This window comes from Quercus robur, chromosome 4 (assembly GCF_932294415.1).
Source record: "Quercus robur chromosome 4, dhQueRobu3.1, whole genome shotgun sequence".
Lineage (NCBI taxonomy): Eukaryota > Viridiplantae > Streptophyta > Magnoliopsida > Fagales > Fagaceae > Quercus > Quercus robur.
Window position 1 is genome coordinate 45,712,457 of NC_065537.1, and position 12,399 is coordinate 45,724,855.

Sequence of the window (12,399 nt, forward strand, 5' to 3'; positions counted from 1 at the left end):
AAGGCATTTAGTGTCAGGGTTCTAGTGACAGTACTGCTGCTCCTCTTATAACAGGAGGACCTAGATTCAATAGCATTGTGTCTATTAATGAGAAATCACTTAGCCAAAGACATAACAGAATGCATCAATTGAGGAAAGACGGAAGGTTGAATTGCCCTAGGATTGGCCAGTGATTTGTCTCAGGTTCTTTAGCATTTAACTATTTATTTATTTGCTTGGGGTAAAATAATTAAATAAAAAAAAAAAAAAAAAAAACTCAGACAAGATTTATTTATTTACAATAACTTAAGTTTACTGAAGATATGGAGCAAAAACTGTCATAACTTCCTTGTAAACGGCTTATTAAAATCCACTGCCTGCACCAACAAGACCAAAATACCAATTCTAGCCGTTTTTGAACCAGTAAAGAAAAGTAAAAAGATACTGTCTACCCACAAGTTCAACTATTAATTCTGGAGATATCCAAAACCACTCGCCAAACTCAGCTTTCTCAGTCCCATCACCCAACAGATTGATTTTTTCATCCTTCCCAGTGAATTTAAGAAGAAACCTAAAAGGGTTTGCAAGTTTGACGAAGTTATAAAATCTGAATTGAGAAAACTGAATGACTCAATTAATTATTGTTTGTGTACAAAGATATATATACCTGTACTGAAAGCTAACAAACAAAACTAACAAAAACTAATTAACTAGCTTTCCCTCCAGAAAATGAATTGACAGCTGTAATCCACTATCTATAAACTAACTCTTAAACTACAAGTAGTTTTACAACAAAATACTAAACGGCTTGTAGCTCTATAACTTGTTTCTTCTTCTTATCCTCTGTTTCTGCAGTAGTAGCAGTAGCTTCTGCAGTGACTTTCCTCAAAGCTTTCTTCTGTTTAGATGAGACTTCCTTAGATTCATCTCTATTGCTTTCACAGAAGTTAAATACAAATTTACACTCACAGGCATGTTTTAATTCTAAAATTACTTGCGTATCCAAATTACTATATTCTACGTGCCCCCAACCAAAAAAATCTGTAATTTTGTATCCTAGATTAGGTTATGTTAGCTTGAATACATCCAATGGTTACAAGTTGATATTTCAGTTGTCCTGGGTTTGATAAACTAATCCTCAGCTTGGTTAATTCCCTAAACTGAATCTGACCTAGTCTAGACTCAGTTGCAGCCTTTCACCATATATACCTCATCTAACTATGTATGGCTGTATCATATGCTCACCACTTCTGTGCTTGACCCTTCCAGTCTGATCCCCACTGATGTTTAAGCTTTTCCCTGACTTCAGGTGGGAAGTCATATGCCAACCACTAAGGTACCTGCATGTGAATGTGAAACATACTGGAATGGAATTGTAAGATTAAAATGTGATCCAAAGTCTGTTTGACAATGATTTTATAAAGTGCATAACGCATATCTGTTACTCAAGCTTTAACTTATTTCTAACAATGGAATTGTTAGATTAAAATATCATGCATGAGTTGATAGACAACGGTGGAGCATTAGTATTAAAAATACTGATAGACTTTTTTTTACTTGGGCTAGGTTTTTTATTTTTTTACTATAAAAAAAAAAAGGTATCCCACGAAAAAGAAGAAAGAAAAAAAAGGAGTACAATGAGAATTAAAGGGAAACCTCACAAAAATATGAACCCCAATAAACCTTAGATGCCATGGCACTTCTGCCTCTCATAAAAGCATACACAGAGCAGAGTGGATAGTTTTGCAGAACTTGTAGAACTTCTGAATTCTGATAGAATTTGCTCCTTGAGGCTGACTGGATACTCGAAGACATCATTCTCATTGGGGATAGTTTTGTTTATTTTATTTTTATTTTTTATATTTTTTTTATTACTTTTTACAGTATACTTTTACGATGTAGACGTGTTGCCTTAACTTTGGTTAGTGCTACAAAAGAGAAAGAGGTCATTGGTTGGTTAAAAGAATGCCTCTTTTCTCTTCCTCATTGTACAACATGATTTTTCATAAATAAAATTTACTATCATTTCTGCTAAAAAAAAAAAAAAAATGTAAACTTTCTTAAGGTCATCTTTTGGAATTTTCACGTGTAAAGTTACCATTTTGCCCTTGGTTGAAACATGATAAAACAAAAGGAATGAAGGGTTGCAAAATGGGGTGTTTATTACACTTGTTTCTAGTGGATGCCTATTAGGGTCCACTCAACTTTGCTAGAGTGGGCTTGTCTCCGCTCAATCCTTGCTCGAGCAAAATAAATAGAGAGTCGAAAATACACTTTATGTCTCCAATCAACATCTAAAGAATGTCGATTAATTGCACATACACAAGCTTCGCTTAAGCGAGCCACTACAAAATTCAATTTTTATTTAAAAATTCTCTTCATTCTTTTACTTTTCAAAGTAAGATTACTTAAACATATTACAACCAACATTTGCATATACCAATATACAAACAGTTGAGGCAATACTATTTCCAAAACCCTATGGGTAAATAATGGTACGACTAAATTGCAAATAGTATCCATAAAGTGTGGGGTAATTTTGATTTTCCCCTTCAATTTTTAAATTTTAGTTTACTTCCCCAATTGTTAGATAATGTTTGTTAAAAAAAAAAAAAAATCTTCTGTCTATGTACAATGTTGATATGTCCATTAAGGACCACTTAAGTGTGTTACATGTGCCATTTGCCTAATGAAATCATGTCAGTCAATTTAATTATTCCATGTAAGTAAAAAATCTAAACCAAAATAAAAATAAATCTTAAATCTAATAAAATAAAATATTTGTTTTTGCTGAATAAATAAAATAATTCATTTATTTGTCATTCAGTCCTTTAAGTTTCAAATTTTGTCAATTTAGTACTTCGTTACCTTTTTGTTAAATGTTGCCATTTACTAAATCAAAACAACACCGTTTTTTGGATGGTTTTTATTTTTTTATTTTTTTTATTTCTTAATTTAATTTTACTGAAAAATGTTAATTACCAAAAAAAAATCAAGGGGAATGAGAACGATGTACAACAACGGATTTTTTTTATTTTCACAATTTTGTTAGTTAGCATTGTTTCTAAACTATTTAGCAGACTAACATCTCGAGGCTAAGGAACTCAAGATCACTGTAGCAAATCGAGTATCACATACTCGATTTCAATGAAAATTCACCTGGAACTTGACTTTTGAACACTTGAGTTCCACAAAAGAAAACAAAAAATCCTCAGTCTCTTCTTCTTCTTCCTCTTCTCCCTCTGAAAATAACTCCACAACAACCCTTCTCCCCTCTAAAAAAAAAAATCCACGACAACCAAAGAAACAACAAAAGAGATCAAAGCAGAAACCACATGAAGTAGCGGCGAACCTAGGAACCATCGAACCCAAGCAGTGAACCCACGACCCAAGCGGTGAACACACGACCCAAGCAGAGAAACCCATGAAACTAGGCTCAGATTGGACCCACGAACGTGTGTAATCGTCAGGCGAAGGTCGTTTTGCCTCTGTTTCTCTCTTTTTTATTTGTGTAGAGTAGGAACTCGAGTTTCTACTCGATTTCCACTGGAAATCGATTTTTACATACTCAAGTTGCTACAGTGAACTCGAGTATTTTAGACTCGAGATGTTCATTTCATAAATAGTTTAGAAACGATGCTAACTAACAAAATTGTTTGAAAATAGGTGTTATTTTGAAAAAAAAAAAAAATCCTACAACAACAACAGTATCTAGCTTCTCTGTCTTTGAGACAATCAAATCATCCTAATAGGTCAAGGAATTTCAGGCGGTCTTAACCGCCAAGACTTACCGAGTGATTGAAAATCCGAAGGATCCAACAAGGAGAAGAAATTCGAGCTTGCGGTGCCACCAGCTCAAATGGGTTGCAAACATCGCAAATAGAAAGGCCCAACTGCCGCTTCTCAACATTCAGCAAAAAAGAAGATGCTGTTTCTCGACTCCTAAGCGTTACTCCACACACAAAGTGCCATCTTTGACTCCTAAAGCTCGCTCGTGGGAAAGACTATCTATTAATGGAGGAAGAGTCTGTGAGCAACCAAGAAAGACTCAAACCTGAAGAGGAAAAAGCTGAGGAAGACAAATCTAAAATCGATGATCCTAAAGGCTCACCCATTAGTGTTGGAAATCTAGAAGAACTCATAGATGAGAATCACGTGATTGTTTCATCGTCGATGGGATTGGAATATTATGTGGGGATTTTGTCTTTTGTGGATAAGGATCAGCTAGAGCCTGGTTGTGCGATATTGATGCATAACAAGGTGCTTTTTGTTGTGGGGTTATTGCAAGGTGAGGTTGATCCAATGGTGTCTGCGATGAAAGTTGAGAAAGCTCCCTTGAAATCGTATGCTTGGTGGTTTGGATGCACAGATTCAGGAGATGAAGTTGTTGAATTGCCATTAACACATCCTTAGTTTCTTTTTCTTTTTTCCTTTTTTTTACTTTCTTTTTTGTAATTAACTTTTTTCCAGTAAAATTAAATTAAGAAAATAAAAAAATCATCCAAAACAGCATCATTTTGGTTTAGTGAACGACAGTACTTAATAGAAGGTAACAGATGATTGAATTGACAAAATTTAAAATTTAGAAAACTGAAATGACAAAACTAAAACTTATAGGACTGAAAGTGAAACTTAGTCGGCTTGTTTATCAAACTCTATTAATTTTTTCTTCCTCATTTTAAATATTCCCTGGCCATATTCTGATGCTTCTTCCCCATTTATCACCATATTTAGAAACTCATATTCAAATAATTTTCAAACCCTCCTAGAATTGGACCTAGTTCTAATTCAGTAACTATAAACATCTAAGAACTCAATGTTTAGTTGAGGGGGCTCTTGGAGGTCAATTACTATCTTCACAAACAACAGACTTTTTAATATTGGAAGAAATAGAAAAACTAGATCTTAGCCTTTAACTTCCTTGCAAGAACCACTACAAAAAATGAGGGCTATAGCTGCGTTTCTAAAATGCGGCTATAGACCCTAAAACGCAGCTATAGCCCCTTTTGGTCTATAGCTGCATTTTCTATAGCCGTGTTTACACGTGCACCACGACTATAGTTCTAATAGGTCTATAGCCGCATTCTTTTAAACGTGGCTATAGGCTTAGACCTATAGTTGCGTTTTTAAAAATGTGACTATAGACCACGTTTGGGTTGCATTTTAAAAATGCGGCTATAGGTACAGTTTTGCTGCATTTTAGAAACGTGGCTATAGCCTCCTACAGTTGCATTTTTGAAACAAAACTATGAGTTTACTTAAAAAAATCAAACACAAATCCCAAAAATTCAAAATCAAACACAAACCCAAAAAATTCAAAATGAAACACAAACCCAGAAAATTCAAAATCAAACTCAACATATTCACAATACGAACACAACATGCTCCAAAATACAAGAACACAAACCCATGTATCTCCTCTCATTCAACAAAACCAACCCAAATCCATTCAAGTAACACAAAAGTACAAGCTCAGAAACACAAAAGAACAATCTCAAGAACACAAACCCATTTAAACATAAGCATAATATCAGCAACACAATAGCACAAATCCAAAAAATTCAAGATCAAAACTCAAATCCAAATCAAGACATAGACACAAATATTTCTAGAATATCCACTTCATTCAAAGTTTTCAGCATTTCCTCCATTTTCTTACTAACTAGACATAAAATAACAAAAAATAAGAAACTAGATCTACAGGGGGGAAAAAAAGAAACACAATAAAGCAAAGAGAGAGATAAGGGGAGGAAAAGAGGAAGGGGAAGCGCTAACTGGCGTGGATAGCAGCGTGGATGGCATTTGCGTGGGTGGGTCAATATGTTTGGGTCGACGGCTTGGCTTCAAATAAGTGTGCATGAGATGAAGAAAAAAAGAAAGAAAGAACAAAAAAAAAAAAGAAAAAAAAAAGAAAAAAAAAAGAAAGAGTAGCTGCAAAGAAACAAAGAAAAAAAAAAGAGTTGTGCTGGAGTGAAAAAGGAAGAAAGAAAAAGGAAAAAAAGAAAAAACAAAAGAAAGAAGGACCAGGTGTGACTTGAAGAAGAAAGAAAAGATGAAAGTGCGGGTAAGTAATAATGGGGTAGGTGGGAAAGTGGGGATGTAGGTGGTTATAATTATTGTGGGGCCAGAGAATTTGTGATCCCGACCCACTTTACACTAGGGCCTAAGGCCCGCGCTGAGGAGAGACGTTGCCGAGGACGTGCAACGAAAGTCCAAATGGCCTAGAGATGTAGCCGAGGACGATCCTGTCTTCGGCATCCCGAAACCTAGAAGGAAAGAACAGCACGCCATCAAAGGCAGCCCCCAGAGCGCTCTCAGAAGAAAGGGCTAGTGCAGTAGGACGCGCACGGGGGTACAATGTAGGAGCGGTTCAAGGAAAAGCTGTCACCTCCGCATTGAATGCGCCAACAAATGTCCTAGCCGCACTAATAGGAAAGGACCCCTGAACAGTGTGGCTTCGGTTGCTGCAACTAACAGAAGTTGGGGGGAGGCGGCTAATGGGACAAGCACTCAAGTAGTTACCTGCCTGATCAACAGATGGAAAGTCAGGATCAATTGAGAAGGGCTATATAATGTAAGAATTCCTCCATGAAAGGGGGATCGAGAAAAAAGAGAGAGAGAGAGAGGTGAGTAGCATTATGTATCGTCTTTAGGACCATTGTAACCTAGCGTAAAAGAAATAATAAGAACGTTAAGCTCCTTGGACGAGAGGCCCGAGGACGAAGTTTCCCATTTTAGCCTGCGTATCTGTTATTCAACCCATTCATGACCATGTCCGGTCGTTGCTATCCTCGCTAAAACCTAGCTCTTGAACCTACTCTCTACAAATTTATTGTTTGGGCTAGTTGGGCTTGAATCCACTTCTACCATGAAAGAAGTGCACGAACCCAGTCCCTACAATTGGCGCCGTCTGTGGGAAGAGCTTGTGTGTTAGTAAGGACAACAATCAGGCATGGCAAGATCAGGCCCTCATTAAGCAGGCTCCCATCAGCCCAAACCAGCCAAAACCCAACAACAGGGTAATTTCTCCAACCCTGAGCGTACTCGAAATGAAGAAAATGGAAGGTTCCGGGAGGGAAGTGTGAACACCACTCAAACCAGCAAAAGCCATTCTCGTGTGGGCAACCATGTATTCTAGAGACAAAACAACAACCGAGTCACGCAACCAGAACAAGTTAAGAGCCATGCATCCCAGAGACAGAATGATAAGCGGGCCATGCAGCAAGAGATAGAAGACTTGAAGATGAAGTTGTACCATGCATAACGAAGGCCATCCCATTCCAGGCATGACATACCCTTCGATGACGAAAGTGATGACGATTATAGGCAAAGATCGAGGACTCCTCCAAGCGAGACCTTCTCCCACGAAAAAGAGCATTTCCGGAGGCACGAACGTAAAAGCTCATCTCCTAGGGGCTCGGGAAATGATGCCATGAGCAAGGCACTGGACCAGCTCTCCAAATCACCTTCACGCGCCACATAGAAGGGGCTATGCTTCCTCGACGATTCCAGCAGTCGACCTTCACCCTTTATAACGGCAAAATAGACCCTGTGGAGCACGTGAGCCAGTTTAACCAAAGGATGACAGTCCATTCTAGGGACGAGGCGCTAATGTGCAAGGTTTTCCCATCCAGCTTGGGACCTGTGGCGATGAGATGGTTCAATGGCCTAAAGACGAATTCCATAGATTCGTATAGGCAGCTAACCCAAGCCTTTGGCTCCAGTTTCGTTATGAACAGTAGAGCCCCTCGGCCCCTGAGTGCGTTATTATCGTTGTCCATGCATGATGGAGAAACTCTAAAAGCCTACTCGGACCGTTATTGAGAAATGTTTAACGAACTGGAAGGCAATTTTGATGAAGTCGCCATCAGCACCTTCAAAAGTAGCCTCCCGGCCGAGCACGGCTTGAGGAAGTCGTTGACAGGAAAACCTACCACTAGTTTGCACCAGTTGATGGACCGGATTGACAAATATAAACGGGTAGAGGAAGACCAGCTACAGGGTAAAGGAAAAGAGAAGGTTATCCCCCAAGAGAGGAGGGATTTCAGGTCGGACCGATACAACAGCAACCGCTCGAGGAGAGATTTCATAAGGCAATCCGGAGCAACCAACACGCAAACTGTTAACGTTGTATTTCGAGAACCAGTACACCGGGTGTTGGAGAAGATCAAGGGCGAGCCATACTTTAGATGGCCAAGTAAGATGGCCGGAGAGTCCACGAAGCGCAATCAGAACTTCTATTGCCAATACCACCAGGACCATGGGCATACCACGGAGGATTGTAGGAACCTTTGGAACCACCTGGACTAGCTCGTCCGAGAAGGAAAGCTGAAGCACCTCCTGCATCATTCCAGTGGTCATTAAGGTCAAACCCATCAGGAACCCCAGAGAGACACTGCCCTAAAGCCGCCCGTAGGGACGATCAATGTAATCCTGGCCACGCCAGGAAGAAGAGGCGCGCGCCCTTCTCGAGTATTATCTGTGTCCCAGCTGCCTACCAGAGAGTCCCAACTAGAGCCGAAAAGGGCCAGAAGGAATTTTCACCTGGCCTTAAGCTTTTCAGAAGAAGATATGGACGGTACCATCCAGCCCCATGACGACGCGCTGGTGATCACTCTCAGAATCAGGGGCTACGATCTGAAAAAGGGTGATGGTGGATGGTGGCAGCGCTGTCGAGGTTATGTACCCCGATCTCTACAAGGGGCTGGGATTAAAATTGGAGGATCTGACGCCCTATAGCTCCCCTTTGATGACCTTCGATGGGAAGCTCGTTGTCCCAAAGGGCATGATTAGGCTACCCATCCAGACCGGCCCAGAGACGGTGGAAGTAAACTTTATTGTGGTGGACACCTACTTTCCCTATACAGCCATCGTCGGCAGACCCTGGCTCCACACATTGGGAGCTGTCACCTCCTCTTTGCATTTGAAGTTGAAATTCCCGTCGGGGGACCAAGTCCGTGAAATCCGAGGGAACCAGTCCATGGCAAGGCATTGTGTGGTGGCTGCTGTCTCCCATCGGCTCGATGTGGAGTCCTCGGCCTCTGCTAAAAGGAGATTATAGCAATCAAAGGTCTCGACTTCGCCCCCTGACACAGCCGCTGACGAGGCGAAATGCGAAGACTTGGAAGTAGTTATAGGCGGCGATCCGGAGAAATTCTTTCGGGTAGGGGCTCAGCTGCCTCTTCAGGAGAAGGAGGAATTGATTGAGTTCCTCAAAAGAAACATCGATGTGTTTGCCTGGGACGCCTGCGATGCTCCCGGGATCGACCCGGCCTTCATCTGTCACTATCTCAATGTCAACCCATCCATCATTCCTAAGAAGCAGCCGCCTCGTTGCTTGTCGAGAGAGCACGCTGATGCGATTAGAGACGAGGTGACGAAGCTTAAGCATGCAGTGGCTATCAAAGAAGTTTTTTACCCCGAATGGTTGGCCAACACTGTGGTGGTCAAGAAGAAAAGTGGGAAGTGGCGAGTTTGTGTGGACTTCACAGACCTAAATAAGGTGTGCCCTAAGGACCCCTTCCCAATGCCTCGGATAGACCAACTAGTCGATGTGACAATAGGCCATCCTCGGATGAGCTTCTTGGACGCCTTTCAAGGCTATCATCAAATACCACTGGCACTGGAGGATCAGGAGAAAACGACTTTCGTAACACCTACTGGGAACTACCACTACAAGGTAATGCCGTTTGGTCAGAAGAACGCAGGATCCACTTATCAACGGATGATGATGAGAATGTTCGAGCCACAATTGGGCAAGAACATCGAAATCTATGTCGGTGACATGGTGGTGAAGAGTAAAGCGGTGTCCAAACATTTAGGGGACCTCAGCAGCACCTTTGGCATCTTAAGGAAGCACAAGCTGTGCCTAAACGTTTCCAAATGCTCATTTGGTGTGGGATTAGGCAAATTTTTGGGCTACATGGTTACTCATAGGGGAATCGAGGTTAATCCTGACCAGATTAAGGCTATAAAAAACCTGAAACCGCCACAAAATGCAAAGGAGGTCCAAAAGCTCACAGGGATGATCGCAGCCCTCACCTAATTCATTTCCAGGTCGACGGACAGATGTAGATTGTTCTATCTCTTGATTAACAAGTGGAAGGGGTTTGAGTGGTCCGAGGATTGTGTTATGGTCTTCCAGCAACTCAAGAAGTACCTATCCCGACCACTTATCATGTCCAGCCCCGAGGCCGATGAAGTCTTGTACGCATATATTGCTGTGGCCCCCCATGCTGTGAGCTTGGTACTAATACGGGATGACAACGGCATCCTAAAGCTGGTCTATTACGTGAGTAAGTCACTGCATGAAGCTGAGGTCAGATACCCACCCTTGGAGAAGGCCATACTGGCTGTAGTCCACGCCACGCGGAAGCTTCCCCATTACTTCCAAGCCCACATGGTGGTTGTCCTAACCCAACTACCCTTGAAGTTTGTACTGCGGACCGCGGATTACACTAGAAGGATCGCCATATGGAACACGGTTCTGGGGGCTTTCGAAATTAAGTACATGCCCCGGACCTCTATAAAGGGCCAGGTCATGGCTGACTTAATGGCCGAATTTGCTGAACCACCAGTGGAAATAGTAGCAAAGGAGCAGAACATGGATGGAAAATTGGTTGGAGTAATCTCTACACCAGGACCCCCATGTTGGAAGGTGTACGTTGATGGCGTAACAAATCAAAGGGGATCCAGAGTGGGGCTAGTCCTAATATCTCCCGAGCAAATCGTCATAGAGAAGTCCCTCAGACTTGGGTTCCCGGCCACGAACAACGAAGCCGAGTACGAGGCCTTGCTACAAGGAATCGCCATGGTACAGAAAATGGGGGGAGAGGCCATGGAGATGGTCTCGGACTCAAGACTGGTAGTGGGCCAGGTAAAGGGGGAATTAGAGGCCAGAGATGTGAGGATGCAAGAGTACCTAAGTCGGGTCAAACACCTGCAATCGGGCTTCGACCTCTTCAGCCTATCGCACGTCTCCAGAAGTGGAAACACTCATGCGGACTCACTGGCCATGCTTGCCACATCCTCGGCAGGGGATCTTCCTCGAATTATTCTTGTCGAGCATCTGGATAGAACGAATGAAGGAGCGAAAGGCATGGTCCCTGTTCATGAGGTCAGGGCGGGCCCCAGCTGGATGGACCTTATGGTGAGGTACCTTAAAGACGACATCTTGCCCGAGGAAAAGTGGGAGGCAGAAAAAATACGAAGAAAAGCTCCCTGGTTCTGGCTGTCCGAGGACCACAAACTGTACAAACGTTCATACTCTGGACCATATTTACTGTGTGTCCACCCTGAGGCATCAGAGCTACTGCTCGAGGATCTGCGGGAGTCACACAGGAGGAAGATCCCTATCCCACCGGGCCATTACTTAGGGATATTGGTGGCCGGGGATGCAGAAGGAAGCCTTGGAGTACGTTAAGAAGTGTAACTAGTGCCAAAGGTTCGCCCCAAATATTCATCAACCGGGCGGGATCCTCAACCCTCTATCCAGCCCATGGCCGTTCGCCCAGTGGGGCCTGGATATTATGGGACCTTTCCCGATGGCAGCGGGAAAAAAGAGGTATCTACTGGTCGGCACGGACTACTTCACCAAGTGGGTCGAAGCCGAGCTCTTGGCCAACATCAGGGACGTGGATGCTAAGAAATTCATCTGGAGAAACATCGTCACACGTGTAAGGTTGAATTTATTCAACCATCTAATTGGCTTTATTCCGTGCCAAATTTGCTTGTAATTCAGCATTTAGTAACCCTGTATTTAGGTGGGATTGTTGTAAGGGTAGTGAGTGAGATAGTGTGAAGATTGCTCAAGAGTGTGCAAGAAAACAGAGTGTCGCGGCTGGGACTCGCGACTGGACTCGCGGCTTCAACCCGCCAGAAGATGCACACGTGCCAAGCATGCTGGAAGATGAACAGTCATGCTAGCTGGAGCACTACAGGACAAAACAGGACAACTGGCCATACGGTTAACTCGCGACTGGAACTCGCGACTCAGTCAAGCCGCGAGGTCAAGCCGCGAGCCACCCCTGTTTTGGAAAAACCTGACGTTTCGCATTCCACTCCTCTTCAGTATAAATACCCTTTTAACCCACGATTGAAAGAGAGCTTCCAGAGAGAATTTTGAGAGAGAAACCCTAAAGAAAAACCAGATTGTTTCACCCACAATCTCTACCTTAGAGTCTCATCAAATTCCCTCACTCTCTTCCTCTCCATTGTCAAATCCTTGAGAGGCCTTTATACCAAACCTGGTTCTCACCATTATCATCCTTGTGAGACAGTCGTTTGGAGTTCTGGGAAGCAGTTAGGAAGGAGCCAATCTTCATTGGTTGATGCTACGGTGAAGTAGCGGAATCCGGAAAGCTAGAAAAGAAAAAGGTTCGGCGCAACCTCGTTGGAGCAAGAAGCTTGGAGGGCTTAGGT

The 12,399-nt window shown here is 42.4% G+C and overlaps 1 protein-coding gene and 2 pseudogenes across 1 annotated transcript; 2 read left to right on the plus strand and 1 right to left on the minus strand.

The window, feature by feature from the left end:
* Nucleotides 1-291: 291 nt before the first annotated feature.
* Nucleotides 292-1,794, minus strand: LOC126721983 (nudix hydrolase 26, chloroplastic-like; annotated as a pseudogene).
* Nucleotides 1,795-2,676: 882 nt separating this feature from the next.
* On the plus strand, nucleotides 2,677-4,392 carry LOC126721984 (26S proteasome regulatory subunit 4 homolog A-like; annotated as a pseudogene).
* A 5,764-nt stretch (nucleotides 4,393-10,156) lies between these two features.
* LOC126721985 (uncharacterized) lies at nucleotides 10,157-11,401 on the plus strand. Its single transcript, XM_050425122.1, has one exon. It carries the CDS (start codon nucleotides 10,157-10,159, stop codon nucleotides 11,399-11,401), a length of 1,245 nt encoding a protein of 414 aa, XP_050281079.1.
* The last annotated feature ends 998 nt before the right edge of the window (nucleotides 11,402-12,399 follow it).

What these genes read in the sequence shown, in the direction of transcription:
- LOC126721985 (XM_050425122.1), top strand. Translation starts at nt 10,157, where the DNA reads ATGTCCAGCCCCGAGGCCGATGAAGTCTTGTACGCATATATTGCTGTG.